Source organism: Elephas maximus, chromosome 20 (assembly GCF_024166365.1).
Source record: "Elephas maximus indicus isolate mEleMax1 chromosome 20, mEleMax1 primary haplotype, whole genome shotgun sequence".
Classification (NCBI taxonomy): domain Eukaryota; kingdom Metazoa; phylum Chordata; class Mammalia; order Proboscidea; family Elephantidae; genus Elephas; species Elephas maximus.
Window position 1 is genome coordinate 52,991,053 of NC_064838.1, and position 19,775 is coordinate 53,010,827.

Sequence of the window (19,775 nt, forward strand, 5' to 3'; positions counted from 1 at the left end):
GTATCTGAGCGGCCTTATGTGCCTTTCTCCTACCCCTTTATCTAGCTAACTCCTACTCAACCTGCAGGGCAGCCCGGGTGCCCCTTCCAAGGAGCTTTCCTTGACCTAAGCCTCATCCGTTTCTGTAAGACCATTGGTTGGGGCAAAAAATGCTCCAACCCTCTCAGGGATGTATGACCAAATGTTAACCTGAGCAGTTCCCACTCCCCTCCAACAGGCAAACCCTTCTAAGCATCACCTCTTCTTAGCCCTTTTCCTAAGGCCTACTTCAAATACACACACTTGAAAAATTTACTATATTCAAAGATGAATCTGTTCACAAGAGCCCTGTTCTTGCTCCTCGTCTAATCGCACGCTCCTGGCCTCCTCGGTGAGTCTGGCGGGAGGACAGCGAGGTACAGGCCGTATCCCCGAATGCTGGCAGCCTCGATTACCTCACGGGGTGCCAGGGAGGGGGCTTAGAGCCGCCTGCGCGGCGAGCATGGTGCGCCTCTGACCCACAACCCGGGTAACTGGGGTCGTGCCGCGCCTGGTCCTCGCGGTAGACCGACTGCATCCCAGCTGCTAGAATCCGAGCGTCGGGCAAGGCGGGGTGCGACCGAGATGGGCGGGGACTCGGCGAAGAAAGGCGAGTCACGGTGGAAGGTAGGGGACCCCGTTGAGCGCAGCGGCGCGCTAGGATGGTGTCATTCCTGCGTGCCCTCTAGCTGGCAGCTAATTGGCCCATGGGCTCGGGGGCGTGGCACCAGCGGCTGAGGCGAGCGGCTGCACGCGGGCGGTTGGTTTAGTCCCCCGCCTCCCAGCCTGGAGGCCGTCGGCAGTCCCCTGGCCCTCGGAGCCTTGGGGCCCGCGGGAGGCATGGCTGGGATCTCTGCGCCGGGCAGCAGAAGGAGGAGCGGGCCCCCGGCGCTTCGCCCTGGCCCGCCGCCTGGCGCCGGGCATCCCCCGAGCAAGCGGGCCCGGGGCTACCCCATCGCCGCTCCGGACCCCGAAGACCCATTCGGCGCGCATGGGGACTTCACCGCCGACGACCTGGAGGAGCTCGACATCCTCGCGTCACAGGCCCTGAGCCAATACCCGGCCACGAATCGGGACGCGTCCAGTGAGTGCGCCTCCGGGCCTTTTCCCCAGAGAGTGGTGACGACCCCTGACGGCCGCGGCTTCGGAACTGCACGGCGACCGGTGCTTGAGTCTCTAGCTCCCCACTACCCTTCACCTTTTTAAAAATAGGGACACCCCGATTTAAGGAGAGGTTGTGTTCCAAAAGGCCCTTTGATTTGAGGAGAGCTGTATCAGCAATGTCAAACAGCTGATTTGAAATATAGAAAGCTAGTTCAGAGTTTACTGCAATCTAAAGTTTGGGCCACTCAGTTCTTGGTTTTCAGCAGAGATCCTTGGAACACTAATACCGCCACCACCAAAACCATCACTACCCGTTTCCGCGGGCAGGCTTGGAAAGCTTTGGAGCTTACAAAACCCACTGTCCCCCAGGGGGCAGTGCTGGAGGGGAGGGGTGAAAGGGACTTATTTCATAGAACCAATAAATGATTGACCTTGTGCAAGGATTGTGCTAGGTGCCCAAATGTTAGGAACTGCAGTGGACTTAGCAATGAACAAAAGACAAAGACCCATCCCTCACGGAGCTTACATTGTAATTGGGGAATGAGAGAAGTCTTGTAGGGCTGCCAGAAGGAGAGGGATTTTGAGGGCACCTAGGTTGCATCTCTACTTGAGTGTCTCACAGGCATCCTAAACTCAACCATTTCCCACAGACCCATTTCCTCTCTAGCACAGTACCTGGCCAAGCAAACATTGAGAAAACATTCAGTGACAGAATGTTCCATGTGACAGTGACTAGCATGACTCTTCATCCAGTGATACAAGGTGACTCTTCATCTTTCCTCAACCCTATATCTCATTCCATTCCATATCCTGTCAACTTTACCTTCTAAATCCATCTCTGAAATCCATCTTCTTTACATCATCTCTGCCATCTTCCCAATCTATGCTACCCTCATCCCTACCCTGGGCAATAGTCTGCTGAATTGTCTCCCCATTTACTGTCTTGACTTCCTACAAGTCAGACATCACAGGACAGCTAGAGTGTTCTTTTCAAACCTCAAATCTGGCTTTGTCTCACACAGTTACTTGTGAACATCCCTGCTGAAAGCCCTTTAATGATGTCCCGCTGCTTCTATAATAAAGACCAAAATCCTTAACATGGCCTGCAAGGCCTGACATGGTCCAGCTCTTCCACGCACTCTCTAGGTTCTAGCCACACTGAGCATCCTTTATTCCTTGGATTTTCTCCGCTTCCTTACAGCACAGGCACTTTGCACACTGCTGTTTCTTACACAGTGAGTATTCTTTCCATCCGTTCCCCATCCCCACTCATGTGGTGTAATGGGTTGAATTGTGTCTCCTGAAAAGTTATGTTGAAGTCTTCAGCCCTGTACCTGTAAATATGAGCCTGTTTGGAAATAGAGGTTTTTGCTTGTTATGTAATGATATCATACCAGAGTAGGGTGAGTCCTAAACCTAATGTCTCTGAGTGGTATCTTATAGAAAGAGTAGGACATACAGTCACACACAGGGAGAAGAGACCTGCGAGGAATCAGCTGCAAGCCAAAGAACACCTGGCGCCACCAACAAGGAAGGACCCTCCCCTAGAGTTGGTGCCCTGATTTGGACTTCTAGCCTCCACAGCTGAGTTTTTTAAAGCCACCTACTTGTATTTTTTGTTATGGCAGCATTAGGAAACTAAGACATTGGGTTAAGTCCTGCTTGTTCTTCAGCTCTCCGCTTAATCATCACTTCCTTAGAGAAGCCTTCCAGTCATTCCAGTTGGGTCAAATCCTCCTATTATGGGCTTCCTTGTATTCTCTGCAGCCCTCATCACAGTCGTAATTTTACATTTATTTGTGTGATTATTTGTTGAATGTCCTGTGAGTTCCGTGAGTGTAAGGACTGTATCCATTTTTGCTCCCCTTTGTACTTTTAGAGCCTAACTTTGTGCCTTGCATATTGTAGGTGCTCAGTAAATATTGAATAATAGATCACTGATTTCTGGCCAGTGAGGCACCCACATTACCCTTTAGCCCTTTTATGAGACTCTTGGGGTTGGGTGGAGGGTAGAGAGTGGGGGCCAAAAACCAAACCTATGGCTGCCAAGTTGATTCCGACTCATAGCAAGCCTATAGGACAGAGGAGAACTGCCCCATAGGGTTTCCAGGGAGTGGCTAGCAGATTCAAACTGCCGACCTTTTGGTTAGCAGCCAAGCTTTTAACCACTGCACCAGGGCAGAAAATGTTATTTCATGTGTATCATTTATGAGTTTGAATCATGTTCTTTGGTTGGAAAATACTGTATTGCTTACTAGATCTTTCTCTAATTTCCTTTGAAGAGTGACTCTTTTCAGCATTGTCTGGCAAAAGTGGCGAAATGTTGGGTCCTGACATGTATATGGGAACTATTTTTTACAGGTGTTCATAAGGTCCCCAGAATAGATGGGATGGCAAAAAATAAAAATCCTACAGGAAAAAGCAGAGAAAGTATGCCAGTTAAAGATAATTTTGAATTAGAGGTACTTCAGGCACAATACAGAGAACTTAAAGAAAAGGTAAGTAAGTTGACTTATCCTTGTAGCTAATTCATTTATTCATTATGAAGTATCATACAATAAAATGTACGAAAGTTTTTAAACAAGGGCCCAGATTCATCAACTGAGGAGTGAAATGAGCGAAGGCTGGGAAAAGAAAGCCAGAACGTTTAGGCTAAAATAAACTAAATCATTAGATTCCTAACATCCAAGGCAAGAAAGGAAACACTGTATACCAGTTCCAAAAAGAGATACAAACTTTTTCTGTTACAGCACCGAGACAGATTTATAGTTTATATCTTTATATGATGTGCACAACATCATTAATGGTGCTATATTCATTAGCAGCTTTGCAAGAAAGTAGTCATCTCTCATATGATCATTGTTCTATAGATCTTTAGGGAAACCAGAAATATAATGTGGTATTTAAGTTCTGTGAAATACGCGGCCCAGATTGTTTATCACAGCCTAAAGAATCTGTGTGTATGAGTGACAAGTGTGTCCCTAGGCTGTCCTGCTGAATATCAGCTGTCCCATGAACAGGCCTAGCAGACCATGGTGAAGTCTGGTTGGCATAGATATGTTTTGAGCAGTCATTGGTCCACAGGACATGTTTTTCTGTGCTTTCTCCCCCTCCCCAGCTACATATTAAAAAACCAGAAAACAGTTACTATGGAGTCAGTTCTAACTCATGGCAACACCGTGTGTATCAGAGTAGACCTTTGCTCCATGGGTTTTCAGTGGCTGATTTTTCAGTAGATTGCCCGACCATTCTTCTAAGGCTCCTCTAGGTGGACTCGAACCTCCAACCTTTCGGTTCACATCTGAGTGCATTAACCATTTGCACCATCTAGGGACTCCTTACATGTTAAAACAACACTTTAAAACAGGTATATATGTAATTTTCCCTTACAAACGTTTCACAAGATTTATTTGGGATTTACAGCTGAAGGCAATGGAAGAAGACGTCCTCATTAAAAATGGAGAAATTAAAATTTTGCGGGACTCATTACATCAAACAGAGTCCATTCTGGAGGAACAGAGAAGATCACATTTCCTTCTTGAGCAAGAGAGAGTGCAAGCACTGAGTGACAAAGAAAAGGAATTCTCCAAAAAGGTGACCCAGAATGTTGTGCCTATTATGGACACTAGCTTTGCCTGTTCACTGAGCTCCTTTAGAAGCAATGACCAAAGTTGCCTGTGAATCTGCCCGGGAGATTTCAACAGTTGTTTAAGTTCTTGTGCCATCAGCTACTTGCCATGCACTTTTCTTCCAGGTAGTACGTGTGATTTGGAAAAGGACTTAGATGAAACTCAGCTTTGCAGTGGCAGTTGGTCTTGGCACGAATAAATCACTAGCTTAGAGTTTTGAGGTGCAGGCTTAACTTAGGGCTCCTTCGGTAGATCAGGAACTCGGTTGACCTAGCTTAGGCCAAAAGGGAATGTATTGCCTTCCATAACCAAGTCTGGGAAAAGTGCAGTGGGCCTTGAATGACTCAGACATTGCCAGGACTCATCTTTATTCTTTACACTATAGACAGACTTCATCCTTATGGTAGGGGATGTGGTCTCCAGAAGCTCCTGGGCTCACATTTCATAGCTCTAGAGCAAAGTTAAGACCTGGGCTCCCTCATCTCAGGTTTTAAAATTCTGGGGAAGGCTCTGATTGGTCTAACTTGTGTCAGTTACCTATCCCTTGACCAGTGTCTGTAACCAAAGAGTTGGCAACTCCCACCCACATCACACCGTCAGAGGTAGGAAAATGAGTGTTTCCCAGGGGAAAGAAGATGCTGTTCTGGGAAGGAAAACAGCAGGTGTCCAGTAGTATAAATACGGCATGGGGCCAGTGTCTGACCGCCCCCACTCCAGCCCCACAATGGGGAAGGAGAACCAAGATCAACAGTCCAAGGCTGATTCTTACGAGACAGAGATCAGACATGCCTTCTCTCTCCACCATTTTTACCAACTCTGACACCAGCCGTTCCTCCCACAGCACTCTCTGCTGGGCTCGATAATTCACTGCAGTGGCCTCACAGAACTCACAGTCAGTTCTCACAATTATGGGGTTTATTAGGGAAGTAAGAGTTACAGTTAAGGCTCAGGAACACTCAGGATACAGTTCTTCCATCAGGGTAGCCTCTTCCTAACCATTCTCACCGGCACACCTCTCCCTGGCCCTAGGCCTTTCCCCAAAGGCATTCAGCTTTCTCTTTCCATGGGCCACAAAGCCCACCTCACCGTCTCCTGCTGCTAGGTCTCCGCTGCTGGTTCTTTCCTGCCACTGCTTCTCACCATCTTCAGGGTTACAACTTGCTTTCTCCCTGGGTCTCCCGCTTCCAGGAACTTCTCAGCGCAGGGATCCTGGGTCTAAAGGATGTGCTTTCTGCTCCTGGCTGTTCTTCCTTGGTGGTGATAGGATCCTTCCCTCTCCTTTGGAATTGGCTCTCTTTGAAAGCAAAACTGACCAACCCCCTTGGTGGGCCACAGTTATCCCATATACCGATCACCTGGGTGGGAGTTACAAGACCATGGCTAGAACAGCCACATAAAAATAATCAATCACACCACAAGTATGTACCACAACTTTTCCTTCAGCATTGCCCAATGTTTCACTCTCAAGGACACGGAGTCTTACTCTACTGTTACTTCATTCAGCAAACTTAGTAAACTTTAAATCAGCATCTACCTAAAAAAAAAAAAAACCTAAGGCTGGCATTAATAGCAGCAATTGACTTTCCATATAAGTGATGAAGAGCCAGGGAATTTGTAGTCAGACAAACCGGAGTTTGGATCCAGGCCTCATCACATCCAAACTCCATGACTCATTTTCTTTACCTGTTCTAGGAAATAACCAGAAGGTTTGTTGGGAAAATAAAAGCTCCTGTACTTACTGTGTCTGGTGCTGTGCCTGGCCCAGAGTGCTTGGTGAATGACAGCAGTTACTGTTGGCCATAGTAGGCCCTTGGGGCCAAAGCATCAGGTCTCCTCATGCCCCACAGGGTTTTGGTAAAACTATTCCAAATGCTCTGCCCAGACTTGCAAGAACACCTGGAATTGTACACCACGTTATTCTTATTTAAGTCCCCCAACCATGATGAAGCTAAAGATTGTCTTTAATGTTACAGATAAGCTAAGATTCGGAGAGGCTAAGTAAGTGGTAGGGCTGGTATTTGAACCCTCACAAACTATCCTCCCAAGAGTTTGGGTCAAAGAAAGTATCTTTCTAGAGCACCATGCTGTCTTTCAGGAGGAAGGCTGAAATTTGACATTTTAGGACATTATGTCACAGCAGACTTTCATACTTAATTTCTGTTGTTTTTCCTTTATTAACTTGAGATTTTGAAGTCCAGAGATATTTTTGTATATGTAATAGGACCACGACATGCATAGTTTGTATGTTTCTTTTGCCTTCCAGCTCCAATCATTGCAGTCTGAACTCCAGTTTAAAGATGCAGAGATGAATGAATTAAGGACAAAGCTTCAAAGCAGTGAACGAGCAAATAAACTGGCTGCACCCAGCATTTCCCACCTCAGGTAATGATGGTGCTGGAGGAGAGCTCAGTTTTGTGTTGTTTAATAAACAGCCTAAATAGCAATGTCAGGGTAGTGCTGAATGAAGGCCAGGACTTCTGCCACCTGGGCAGAGATCCTCTTTCCTGAAGGACTCAAAGGCAATTTGGATGAAGTTTAAATGGTTTGGGGCATTATATCACAAAGGCCCAGCACTCTAGAAGTGATTCCTTTCTATGGGACTTGATAAACACAGCTCCTTGGGATTAGATTTGTTTGAGCTAAACTAGAAAAAGTTAGAAATTTTTGGCCCAAGCACGAGTGTATCTCATGTCAGCTACTTGGGATATTTTTTCTCATATGCTACCGTGGGACTGTTGTCCAAGAGCCCCTGCTTTTGTTGCCGGGTGTGATCAGCTTGTTAGTGGTCTGTGTCCTGCCCTTTGTGCTCAGCTGCTAGAGAAGTCTAGCACACTGTCATTGTCAGCTTTGAAATGTGAACAGTGTGGTCAAGGCATCTTTCTCTAGTCTTGAACATTTTGCTGCCACTGGGTAGGCCTTTGCTTGTAACAGGCAGGACGTGCAATTGAATTCTTGCCTGTACGTAGTCTGTAAGACACGAGAGCTAAAGGGGTGCATCCTCACCACTTCACATATCACGAACAGAAGGGCCTCAGCATTTCCACCCAGCTTGACTGGCGCTGAGGAATTTGCTTAGTTTTCAAGCTGCAAGACACAACCCAGCTTCTGATAGACCTTCTTTCTATTGGTAGTCTTTGGATTCAGTCTTTGACTATGAAAAAGAGGTTGTTCCACATTGACAAGATGTTTTGTGAAATTGGAAATAGTAAATTAGAAATTATGGCTGCTATTTTGGGGGTGATTAGAAGAATAGGGAAATAAATGAAAGACTTTTCCAACCACTTGGATCAAAATGCCTTGAACTTTGCACTGCTTTCTTGACAAAGAATGACATACATAAAATATAAAACCTTTCATCAAAATAGCTAGACATGAGAAGGTTTAAAGCTTGTTGTTACAAGTTTTATAACTAGGTATTTTAAGTGGTTTTAGCAGAATCATTACTTTGCTTTCATAGTTAACTTTTTCCAGTCCTAGGAAAAGTCCTTCCATGGTTATAAAGCCAGAAGCATGTTCACCACATTTTGGAAAAACATCTTTCCCTACAAAGGAGTCTTTTAGCGCTAACATGTCCCTTCCCCATCCCTGCCAGACAGAGCAAGGATACAAGTCTCTGGTGGGCAGAGAGGGTAAGTCAATATATTAGTCATCTATTGCTATGTAACAGATTACCCAAATTTGTAGCTTAAAACAACAATAATCGTTTACTATCTCTATGGGTCAGCAGTTCTAATGGCAGAGTGGGGACAGCTTGTCCCTGCTATGGTGGGACTCAGCTGAAGGCTTCAGTGTGGCTGGCGGATCTGTTTCCAAGGTGACTCACTCACATGAATTCTCTCCACACATGGGTGGCTCCACAGGGCTACTCGAATGTCCTCATGACATGGCTGATGGGTTCCTATAGAGTGAGCAGACCCGGAGAGAACCATTGGAAGTTAGGTTTTTATGGCCTAGCCCGGGAAGTCACATAGCATCACTTCTGTCACATTCTATTCATGAGAAGCGAGTTACTCTGGGCCATATTCAAGGGGAAGGAAACTAGACTTTACCTTTTGAAGGGAGGCGTAGCAAAGAATTTTGCAGGCGTATTTTAAAACTACCAAAGTCCACATCCATTGACCAGGCTAGAAACACAGCTAGTATTCAGGGAAGCAGTGGTTAAGAGCTTGGCTGCTAACCAAAAGGTCAGCAGTTCAAATCCACCACCCGCTCCTTGGAAACGCTGTGGGGCAGTTCTCCTCTGTCGTGTAGGGTCGCTATGAGTCGGATTTGACTCGATGGTAATGGGTTTGGTTTTTTTTTTAGGCTCTTTTCAGCCTTGAGTTTGTATAGCTCAGTCCAGACTAAGGGAATGCAGCTGCTTTCTTGAGACCGGCAGTTAAACACTAGATTTTCACACTGAGACTGTGCTCTGCCAGTTTATCTTGTGATTCAGGTACATTGCTCCTCCTTTTTAAATCATTGGCCATTGCACCACTTCTGAGAAACTGCATCCCATTCACGTTTTTGGCATCTAGTAATTAACAATATACTGGCCACTTTTTATGCCCCTGGACTTCATAAGTAAGGCGTTATTCTGGTTCTAATGCGTTTAGCGTCAAGGTGGGTCCCTTTTGAAATACGTGAAGCTCAGCAGTCCTGAGTTGAAGCCTCCTTGTTGTGTAGGTTGAGCATTCTCTTAGGTGATGCTTCCTGGATGTGTTAGTTTTGTAAATTTTTATAAACTTTTGCCTTGTTTTCCTTTATTTCTGTGAGATAAGGCTTGGAAGCATGATTATGGATTTCCTGTGTGATAGGGAGTGCTGATGGGTTTGTTTTGGTTTTTCTGTGTTGTATTTGGAAAACCAGAGGTTCGCCATGTAACCTAATGGACAGGCACGCTCAATAAATTATTCATCTAGCTCTCATTGGTATGTTATTATACCACAGATCAGTGGCACCACAGTGCCACTCACCTCATTGGTAGCTTGTATCACCGAATTATATTTCTCAAAATCCATACTACCAAACAAAAATTTAAACACATTCAGTTAGTAAGCATCCATTCCAATACTGAAAACACATGCCATCCAAAAAAATTAAGGAGAAAAAAATGTAGTAGCAAAAGGGTTTTGAAGAAGCAGTGTCAGGTAGTGTCACAACCAGGCAGTGGAGCCCAGCAGCCTGGATGTGAGCCCCAGCCACACCACTTACTGGCTAGTGTGACTCTGGGAAGTCCCTTAACCTCTGTACCTGTTTCTCATTACCAAGGCTAATGATAACCCCTCCTCTGTGATGAACAAATGAACTAATACGTATAAAATTCGCAGAACAGTGTCTGGCACATGTAATTGCCAGTAGTTACTGTTTTTTATCTTGTTGCCTCGTTTTGTAGTGGGGCAAACAATTTCTTTTCCTGGGGAAGTTCTTGTTTTACATAAGGAAGAGAAAACATGTGAGGGTTCTTGAGTCATTCTAGCTTTTGTTTTGATCCAAGGTTGAAGAAGTAAAACGATTTACTTGTGTTTTAAATGCATTACGTGTAAGAGTTCTGAAATGCCTGTGCTTTTATGCTCAAGTTTTGATTCACATTTTATCTAATTTCAGAAAATAAGGCCCATAATCTGGGAGGTGAATCCATAAAACAAGAAGAAGCCCCCAAAATTCTTGTTGACAGTTGGATGCAGAGATCAGACACTCAAGGTACTAGAATGCCTGCTCTGTCTGCTTGGCTCTGATTGTCCTTTGCAAAGGCTGGCTCCACAGTAGAATCCCTGGGAACTGTCCGGGGCTCTGAAAACCACAGCACCAGGCACTCCTTCAGAGTCAAGAGGAGTGGTAATTTGTGACTTACGCAGAAGACTTTGTAAAATGGAAAAGGGCCAAGAGCAAGTGTGTCCCAGAGCCTTCAGGCATCTCAGTGGGCCCTTAGCTTAGAAGGTACTTAGCATCCAAGGAGCCCTAAATTTTCCTTCTAGAAAAAGCCTCACCTGTCGGAACTTTCTAGAATCACCTTGTTTTCTGCAGGTTCCATTTTGATAAACCTGCTTCTGAAGCAGCCTTTGATCCCAGGGACATCCCTAGGTCTGTGCCACCTCCTGAGCAGTTGTTCCGAGGCTCCTACTGGCACCCTTTTACAGCCGCCAGGATTTGGCAGGTAAGCATAAGGCTCCTAAAAAGCTCGACTGATAAGGAGTTACCTGGAAGCAAGCTCCTCTCTGGCCCTGACCAGCTGGGAGGTCTGTGGGCTGGGCTGGCTGGGAGACTAGAGTTTGGCAGGGAGGTTGTTTGGGGCCCTTGACCTTCTCTCCATCCCACAGTTGTCTCTTTTCTTTTGTGTTTGTTGCCAGTGCCTTGTCTGGGATTTCAGGCCTCAGGACCACAGGTTTTCGTGAAGGGTCATTTTCCTTGTCAGCCCTGAGAGAAGCACAGAGCCTGGCATCCACTGGACTGAATCTGGTTGCCAGGAGTGAAGGTTCATGTGACCAAGACCCAGCAGAGGGGGGCAGAAGGACCTTCCCACTCTGCCAGCTTCCTGGAGCTGTGCATCTCCTCCCTCTTGTACAGTTCTTCATTGGCTTACATGGCCAGGCTCTGCAGGATTTGGCAGCAGCCAAGAGAAGTGGAGCACCTGGGGACTCACCAACACATTCCTCCTGCGTGAGCTCAGGGGTAGAGGCCAGCCCCGAGGACTCACTTTGCAACCTAGAAGGTTTCTCTGTGGCTTCACTTAGCATTCTTCAGCACCTGGTATGCCACAGTGGAGCAGTCGTCTGCCTGTTACTGTCAGGAGTAGGGGCAGATACTGCTTCTGGGGAAGGAAACAAGAGCCAGCTTCACAGACATGGTCATGGAGATGTGACCTCAGCCCCTAAGGGGATTGCCGATGACCAGGCCCAACATCCTCTACTGAATATGCTTCTTCACCTGTTGGCTTTTTCTTCTGCAGCAACAGGTCACCTTCGAGCCAGCATCCTGAGCCAGAGCCTTAAGGTTTTGGTGAAGTTAGCAGAAAATGCTTCCTTTGATTTGTTGCCCAGGTATAAAGCAGCATAGGAGTCATGGTACTTTGTGGGTCTTGCCTGACCTCTGAAGATCTGTCTTGTGGTCACATCCTTCACTTGCTTACACTACTCAGTTCAGGGAGTACTAAAGTGATGGGAAGTGGGGCCAGGTATTGGGAGAACCAAGGAAGTGGTTTATTTGGTTTAATTCTGCCTCTGTACAGCAGGTAAGCAGAAGGCACACGTGATAAAAGGAGGCTGTTAGCTACCATAGAAGAATGCCCTGCACCCCAGGACAGCAAAGGCTGAACCAAGAGGCCTTTGAACCTGGGACATGGATCAGGTGAAGGCCACGTAGCCACAGCCACATTTAAGTTGATGATTCCCTAAGGAGGCACCAAGGGTGTGGGGAGGGTCTGCAGCTCCCAGACCTGCGGGGAGTCGGAACCTGATTGTTGTGCTCACTGCTGGCATGAGCCACAGGTTGCTTGCTCCTCTTGAGGTTTGTCGGAAGTGGTAATATAGTGAAGCTAGCTAATGAGCACTGTAGTCACATATTCCTAGCTTAGGATTCCAGGGCCTCAGGACTGGCAGGAACTGTAAACACCATTCAGCCCACCTCCATCCAGTAATCCAGTCCCCCCTCAGCACTCCACCCAAGGGCCAGTTGGAATGACTCTACCAGCTTGGGTGTATTTTAAATTGTCTTGTCTCTGAGTTCAGCATTCCCATTTCCTGAAACTCTGGATCCTGGTTTCCATCCAAATAGCTTCTGTTTGGTCTCGTCATCCTGCAGGTGGTGCTCAGGACTGGCCACAGTACTGCAGTGCAGTGTGGGCAGCATGGTGGGGGACAGAGCTGTCGTCCAGGTGCCTGCAGGAGCCCAGCTCATAGTAGCTGATTGCTTGTTTCATGCTCGTTAAACAAATACACCAACATTCCATTCCTAGTGAGCTTGTCCACGGGACATTCAAAAACAGCCATCAAGTGGGTGCACTGTAAGCCAGATACTGTGACAGATGCTTTCCACTCACAGCTCATGTGACCCCCTTATAGCCCTGCATCCTCAGACCTAGCGCAGAGCCTGGCTCACTGTAAGCACTCAGGCATTATTTGTTGAGTGAATAAACCCTGTTTTAAGGTAGGGAAACTTGTCTGCAGCTCCATGGGGAGCATGCTGGTGGAGAAGGGTGGCTTTCAGGCCATCTGTCAGTCTCCTGAAACATTGCCCTTCATCGCTGTCTCATACCACCTCGACTCAGTGATTCTCTTCAGAATTCCTTTATGCTTTCCATGCTTAAGCTGAACCCCCCTACACGCAGCTTCCTGTCTACCTTGGGCTTAAAGCTTGGGTCAGGAGGCTGTCGAGGCTCGAAAGCAGCGTGATGCAGTACAGGTAACCAGGAAGGCTGCGGCACCTTCTGTTCCTCGATAGCCTTAAAAGGGAGGTCGTCGCCCATCCAGTCTTTAAAGCGATCATCCCTCTTATCCTTGTCTTGTTCCTACTGCATCTGTTACAGCCCTAGGGGTCCAGGGTTGTCCCCCAGGGACTGGGACAGCAGGGGGTTCTGAGCAAATAGGACTCACCCCCTTCGAATATAAAATTTCATTTAAAAAGAAGGTTCTGATGCTATCAAAAAGTAGGTTGGAAACCACTGTGTTGTATATAAAGGGGTTTTTTTCCTTGAAGATAGTTTCAGGGGCTATAGTGCACTAGTTTGGAGCCCTGGTGGTACAGTGGTTAAGAGCTCAGCTGCTAACCAAAAGGTCAGCAGTTCAAATCCATCAGCTGCTCCTTGGAAACCCTATGGGGTAGTTCTATTCTGTCCTATAGGGTCTCTATGAGTCAGAATCGACTCGACAGCTTGCCTGATGAAATCAGGTAACAACCAGGTTAAATTTCAATCTCCCACAAAGTCCCACACTCCCTGGCCATTGAAGACCGTTTCTCACACCATGTTATGACATCATGCCTGTTTGGGGGCAGAGGCAGGAAAGCCTGGGAGCTGAGTGTGGGCCAGGCTCCAGGTCCAGGGAGTCCTCCCATTCTCTGAAGAATGCTGGGCCAGGTGAGGGCCTGACAGCCTTCCACCTCAGCAGACCTGCGGGGAAGGTTAGTCCCCACATTTTCACATGACGAGTTTTGTAACAAGTGGGTGGTGGTCAGGCCAGCGTTTGAATCCAGGTCTGAACATTGTCTCTTCATTCTGCCCTACTCAGGTTTTAAAGGAGCCCTGGTAGCACAGTGGTTAAGTACTTGGCTACTAACTGAAAGGTTGGTAGTTTGAACCCGCCAGCCACTGGCAGGAGGAAGACATGTCAGTCTGCTGTAAAGATTTACAGCCTTGGAAACCCTATGGGACAGTTCTACTCTGTCCTCTAGGGTCACTATGAGTCAGAATTGACTCGACAGCAATGGGAACAGGTACTCTGATTTTTGACCACTAGTGAAAAGCAAGGGTGATGAACTGTGGAATTGGGGTTGGGGAGTGTCATGTCTCTCTGGACCTGTTTTTTAGATTCCAGTGTGTGTTCCGGGTGCTGCCACAGTGCCTCAGCCCAGAAACGCCCATCCCCAGCGTGCTGTTGACTGTAGAGCTCCTCTCCCTGCTGGTGGACCACGAGAAGCTTGCCCCTCAGCTCTGTGCCCATTCGGGTAAAGCCAGGCGGGGCGGACAGCTGGACTTCGGCGGACTGGAGGGAGGGTTGGGACAGAGTCAGGGGCCTCCTGAGGCGCCTGCAGCTTGTCCCCCAGCTCTGGGTGAGAAGGGCACCCTGAGTGAGAAGTGGGGCATCCTTTGCAGAGGGCTGCCTCCTCCTGCTGCTGTACATGTACATCACGTCAAGGCCTGACAAAGTGGCCTCGGAGAGACAGTGGCTCCAGCTGGAACAAGAGGTAAAAGTTCCAGACCCCACTGTGGACTGCTCACCACCTCTGCCTCAGGGCCCACAAGCCTCCTTTCTCTGTCCTTCCCGGCCCAGGGAGAAAGGGACCTTTAACTCATTTTGGTAATCAGCTTATCAAGCATCTAAGGAGGTGAAGTCAGTTTGGGGTTGCCACACCACACAGATAGGATAAAGGTGCATCCCAGTTGTCCTGGGACTTGGCAGACCTGCCTGGTGACTGATCCTATCCTGGCTTTGAGTCCTGGTAGCCAAAACGACCTGGGGGCAGGTGGGTTGTTGGTGAGACACAGGCGTGGGTCCTGAGTCTGGCCTGGGAAGGCCCCACGACACCACACCTAGACCCCATTTGTGCAGATAAGCAGTTGCCAAAGCAACTGGAGCTCTTAGGAGAAGCCAGGCAAGGCCCTGTCTGTCTTGGTCTCACTCCGCTGGGGATGGAACTGCCTCATTCTTCTTCTAGGTGGTGTGGCTCCTGGCAAAGCTTGGTGTGCAGAGCCCCTCCCCAGTCACTGGCTCCAACTGCCAGTGCAACATGGAGGTGAGTGGCCAGGGGCAGGTAGCAGCCAACAATGTGGCAGCTCTGCAAGTGGGCAAGGTGGCCCTGTGCAAGGACTCCGTACTCCTAAACCTGGTGCCCACCACTCAGAAACCTCCTCACCTGGGATGCTGGGAAATGTGCTGCCCAGCTGAGCAGGTTTTTAGGCACAGGAAGCTAGGAGACTTGACCCCCTCCCCCATCAGGTGGTGAGAGCGCTCACGGTGATGCTGCACAGACAGTGGCTGACAGTACGGAGGGCAGAGGGGCCCCCAAGGACTGACCAGCAGAAGCGGACAGTGCGGTGTCTGCGGGACACAGTGCTGTTGCTGCACAGCCTGTCCCAGAAGGACAAACTCTTCACTGTGCACTGCGTGGAAGTCCTGCATCAGTATGACCAGGTGATGCCAGGGGTCAGCACACTGATCCGAGGGCTCCCTGATGTGACAGACTGTGAAGGTGAGCAGGCAAGAGGATCTACTCACACGTGGGGTTTTCCCTGAAGCTTATGGACAAGGTCGACTTCCTGGCCTCACTTAGCAGTCCCCTCCCCCATCTGTCACAGCCTTTCCTGCCCTGGGGACATGCTCATTGTCTTCCTGCTTTGGTTCTTCTCTGATCACACTGGGCTGCCTTTTGCTTGCATCTGTTGAGTTGGCCTGGCAAAGCCACGGTTTTTCCAGAAGTATCCCTGTCTGAATTGCCTTTGTATCACTTTGCTTGCAGTAGCTGAGGGAGCAAGGCCTGGGCTTGGAAGGGACTGGTTAGTTCCTGCCCGCGCTGGGGGAAGAGAGGCGGGACCTCCCCCAGCCCCCAGCACCTTCCCATCTTCACCATAGAACCCTTTTCTTTCTGGCTCAGAGGCAGCCCTGGATGACCTCTGTGCTGCCGAGACCGATGTGGATGACCCCGAGATGGACTGTGCCTGAGGCCCGTGAGCATTGCCAGCACCACCATTTTCCTCCCTTCATTAACTGATTAAAAGCAGTGAGGGGCTGTTGGGCCGAGAACACCAGCTTCGGTGTTGTGTTTCCTGAGTCTTCTTGGCTGAGTGGGCGGGATGGCACAGGGACCCAGAGAAGAAAGGCTGAGATCCTTCCTTCTGTCCCTGGCTAGAGCTGAGATCCCATCCCCATGGTAACTAATCTGCCATAAAGAGCACTGCCCTGCTTATAGAATTGCCCTGAGTCATTGTTTTGGGCTAGGGCCATGGGAAGAAACCTTCGTGTGGCAGAGGAGGGCCCCTCACCCTAGACGTAAACTAGGGAGGCCTGGGAAAGTGGGCCAAGGTGTGGGTGCAAAAGGGCCAGGCCAGGGGCTCCCAGCAGTGCCAGAGCTAGTCTTGGAGCTAGCCTCCCAGGACTGCCTGGGCACGGTGTCCTCAGGTGGCGCTCTCACTGGGGTGAGCACCCTGGTGCACTGTGCACAGGCCCACAGCTGTGCATCTGAGAAGTCCTTGGGGCGCCACTGCAGGGAGGGAAGGAATGACTGGGAAGCGAAGGGCGCTGGTGGGTGGCCTAAACCCAGCCGGCTTAAGAACTGGGCGGGCCTTGCTCACGTGGGCACGTAGGCGGGTCTTAGTCCTGCGGCGGGGCGGGGGCAGGGCCTAGGCTGCGTTTCACTTCCCGCCACTGCTGGCCAGCCCCAGAACCAGACGGAGGGTGTGCGGCCCTGATTGCGGCTTGTTTCCGGTGAGTGCAGACCCCCAGGGAGATCCGCGGGAGGAGGAGAAGGCTATGTAAGATGTCCATGGGTGCTACCCCCGAGGTGGGCATTAGGGGAGGCGCCAAACTCATGTGAAGGAGACCCCCACACACAAACCCACAGTTGAGTGCTTTTGGCACTGAGGAAGCCACCCCACCCTCTCTGAGCCAGCTTCCTGCCCCCACCCCACCCCCACCATCGATCTTTCTACTGGGGCACTCACCCACCCCACCCCTACCCCATGTTCCTCCCCAGGCTCAGCAGCAGGTACTAGTCCCTTCCATGGGCTCACAGGCCCCATCCTGGGGTCCTATGCAGACTCTCATCTTCTTGGACCTGGAGGCCACTGGCCTGCCCTTCTCCCAGCCCAAGGTCACGGAACTATGCATGCTGGCCATCCACAGATGTGCCCTGGAGAACACCCCCAGCCCCCAGGGGCCGCCTCCCACCGTACCTCCGCTGCCGCGCGTGGTAGACAAGCTCTCCCTATGCGTGGCTCCTGGGAAGGCCTGTAGCCCTGCGGCCAGCGACATCACGGGCCTGAGCACAGCTGCACTGGCAGCACATGGGCGTCAGCGCTTCAATGTCAACCTGGTCAACCTGCTCCGAGCCTTCCTACAGCGCCAGCCACAGCCCTGGTGCCTCGTGGCACACAACGGGTACCGCTATGACTTCCCCCTGCTCCAGGCAGAGCTGGCTGCACTGGGCCTTGCCAGTGCTCTGGACGGCGCCTTCTGTGTGGACAGCATCACTGCCCTGAAGGCCCTGGAGCATGCCAGCAGCCCCTCCGAGCGCGGCCTAAGGAAGAGCTACAGCCTGGGCAGCATCTACACACGCCTCTTCGGGCAGGCCCCACCAGACTCACACACAGCTGAGGGGGACGTCCTGGCCCTGGTCAGCATCTGTCAGTGGAGGCCGCAGGCCCTGCTGCAGTGGGTAGATGCTCATGCCAGGCCTTTCAGCACTGTCATGCCCATGTATAGGGTTGATGCCTCCACTGGGACCGACCCAAGGCCATCAGCTGCCACGGCCACTGTGACCCTGGTCACAACCAGGGACACTAGTCCCAACCTTGGTGGGGACAGGAGCCCCAAGAGTCTTCTTCACTTGGAGGGCCCTGGAATCCTACCCAAGGAGGGGCTGCTGGCCCCACTGGGCCTGCTGGCCTTCCTGACCTTGGCAGTAGCCACACTGTATGGGCTGTCCCTGGCCACAACTGGACAGTAGGGCTGAGGAAGAAAATCTAATAAAGACCCCCAGCGCCAGTGAGTGGTCATTTGCTTCCTGACACACTGTCCTCTGGGGTGGGGAACACAGAAGGGGACAAGTTTCTGTTTCTCCCCAGCAGGAAGTCTGAGCCCAATAAAAGTAGGAAGAAACTTGGTCAAAATCACGGAAAATCCAAGTGGTGGGAAGAAATGGTACACAGCCTAATGCCCAATCCCTGCAGCCAAGGCTATGAAGAAAGAGGGAAGCAGTTCCAAATGTTGGCATTTATTATAAACAAGGGTGCAGACCCCACAACATTTCTCAGAAACATAGCAGCAGATACAAAGCTAAGACATTTCTGGTGAAACAACAGAAGATAAGAACACCAAGTTACTCATGTCTGGGCCTGAGCTGCCACCCGCAGCCCCGCCCCACCTTTGGTCCAGAGAGCCTCTCGGTCCAGGTGTCCCGCTGCCAGGATGAATTGTGGACTGAGGTACAAGGAGTTCAATGTTCCGGGGGGCTGGTGTCAGGGGAGTAGGGACAGAAAGGTCAGACCACACCTCTCTGTCGGCCAATTTCCCCCCAGGACCCAAGAGTTTCAGCCTCACGCAACTGTCACGCACGTTACCAACCAGAACATGGGACAAAATACTTGGCCAAAAATAAAAACAGAGCAGGGAGGAGACCTGAGTCTGTTTTTGGACAGAGGCCATCCTGCCCACTATGGCAAGGGCCAGGGCCAACAAGGGCAAGAGAGCTTCTCCACAGGCAGCTAGAACTGTGGGTGGACATGGGCCTCCAGGTGGTCCCAGGGAGGGTGCAAGGACAGTCCAGGCAGACAGCTCTCAGGTGCTGAAACTGGCCCTGAGAACGATGTGAGGTGGTGGGCCTGTGCCTGAGGTGTTTTGATACCACCAACCCCCACTGGGCATGGCACAGGCTCCAGGAAGCTGTGGGACCTCTGCCCAAAGGATCAAAACCCAACTAAGCCAAATCCCAATTTCACCTACTTGCCTGCAGCATGTGTCTGACTCGGAGAAGGGTAGGTACCCCACACCCTGGGAAGCCGTAGCCTCAAGCAGTGGCTGGCCACTCTGCCGAAACCAGGACACAGAATACTGGACACACTGTGCTGAAATTCTTGCCGACAGAATGCTGTGCTATCCTAGTGTGACGAGCCCCACCCAACCCCCCCCTCAGGGTGTCTAGAAAGAACCCCTCCCCATTCTTTGAAGTTTAGATTTCAGAAAGCATAATTTCAGTTTCAAGTAAGGAAGAGGACAAAGATTTTGGTCCCAGCCCACTCTGGCAAGGGTTGTTCCCTACCTCGTCGGCATCAGAGGAAGCCACATGTACAGAGAGTGTATATATACACACACACACACACACACACACACACCATGGGGTAGGAAAGAACTGTGCCAGCATAACCATTCATATACACACAGCATGATCACATTGGCAGCCAGAGAGGCAAGGGCATGCTCAGGGGGCTGCCTTTGGGGAATCCATGTAGGCTGGGTTGTAAGGAGGCTGGCTGGCAGTGTAGGGCATGGCTGCACCTCCTGAAAAGAGAGAGAGGACACAGTTTGCTGTGGGCAGAAAGGGGTTGAGCGCCTGTTCAGTGATGTACTCTGGGATTGATGCCCTGGGAGGGAGCAGAAGCAGGAGCCCCAGGTCCGG

General features: G+C 50.0%; 3 protein-coding genes across 7 annotated transcripts in view; 2 read left to right on the top strand and 1 right to left on the bottom strand.

Moving 5' to 3' along the window:
* The first annotated feature begins 752 nt into the window (after positions 1 to 752).
* ATRIP (ATR interacting protein) lies at positions 753 to 16,335 on the top strand. Of its 2 annotated transcripts, XM_049862404.1 has the most exons (14): positions 1,017 to 1,102; positions 1,773 to 1,884; positions 3,484 to 3,620; positions 4,546 to 4,716; positions 7,015 to 7,133; positions 8,223 to 8,380; positions 10,338 to 10,433; positions 10,758 to 10,887; positions 11,081 to 11,770; positions 14,254 to 14,390; positions 14,539 to 14,630; positions 15,102 to 15,179; positions 15,383 to 15,635; positions 16,038 to 16,335. In XM_049862404.1, exons 2-14 carry the CDS (start codon positions 1,836 to 1,838, stop codon positions 16,103 to 16,105), a joined length of 2,178 nt encoding a protein of 725 aa, XP_049718361.1. In that variant the 5' UTR covers positions 1,017 to 1,102; positions 1,773 to 1,835; the 3' UTR covers positions 16,106 to 16,335. The 2 variants fall into 2 exon arrangements, with proteins under 2 accessions (XP_049718360.1, XP_049718361.1); XM_049862403.1 differs by lacking the exon at positions 1,773 to 1,884 and having other exon boundaries at positions 753 to 1,102.
* A 440-nt stretch (positions 16,336 to 16,775) lies between these two features.
* TREX1 (three prime repair exonuclease 1) lies at positions 16,776 to 18,435 on the top strand. The gene is made up of 2 exons (XM_049862405.1): positions 16,776 to 16,867; positions 17,136 to 18,435. Exon 2 carries the CDS (start codon positions 17,163 to 17,165, stop codon positions 18,105 to 18,107), a length of 945 nt encoding a protein of 314 aa, XP_049718362.1. The 5' UTR covers positions 16,776 to 16,867; positions 17,136 to 17,162; the 3' UTR covers positions 18,108 to 18,435.
* The window catches only part of SHISA5 (shisa family member 5), a 43,685-nt gene continuing 42,264 nt past the window's right edge, over positions 18,355 to 19,775 (bottom strand). For all 4 annotated transcript variants that reach the window (XM_049862406.1, XM_049862408.1, XM_049862409.1 and 1 more), the window contains one exon: positions 18,355 to 19,657. In XM_049862406.1, coding sequence (XP_049718363.1) covers positions 19,578 to 19,657 — 80 coding nt within the window. In that variant the 3' untranslated portion in view covers positions 18,355 to 19,577. The remainder of the gene's footprint in view (positions 19,658 to 19,775) is intronic.

Coding starts and splice junctions, on each gene's coding strand:
- ATRIP (XM_049862403.1), top strand. CDS start 859: ATGGCTGGGATCTCTGCGCCGGGCAGCAGAAGGAGGAGCGGGCCCCCG. Junction 7,134..8,222: donor CCCAGCATTTCCCACCTCAG/GTAATGATGGTG, acceptor AACTTTTTCCAG/TCCTAGGAAAAGTCCTTCCA. Junction 8,381..10,337: donor GTCTCTGGTGGGCAGAGAGG/GTAAGTCAATAT, acceptor ATCTAATTTCAG/AAAATAAGGCCCATAATCTG.
- TREX1 (XM_049862405.1), top strand. CDS start 17,163: ATGGGCTCACAGGCCCCATCCTGGGGTCCTATGCAGACTCTCATCTTC.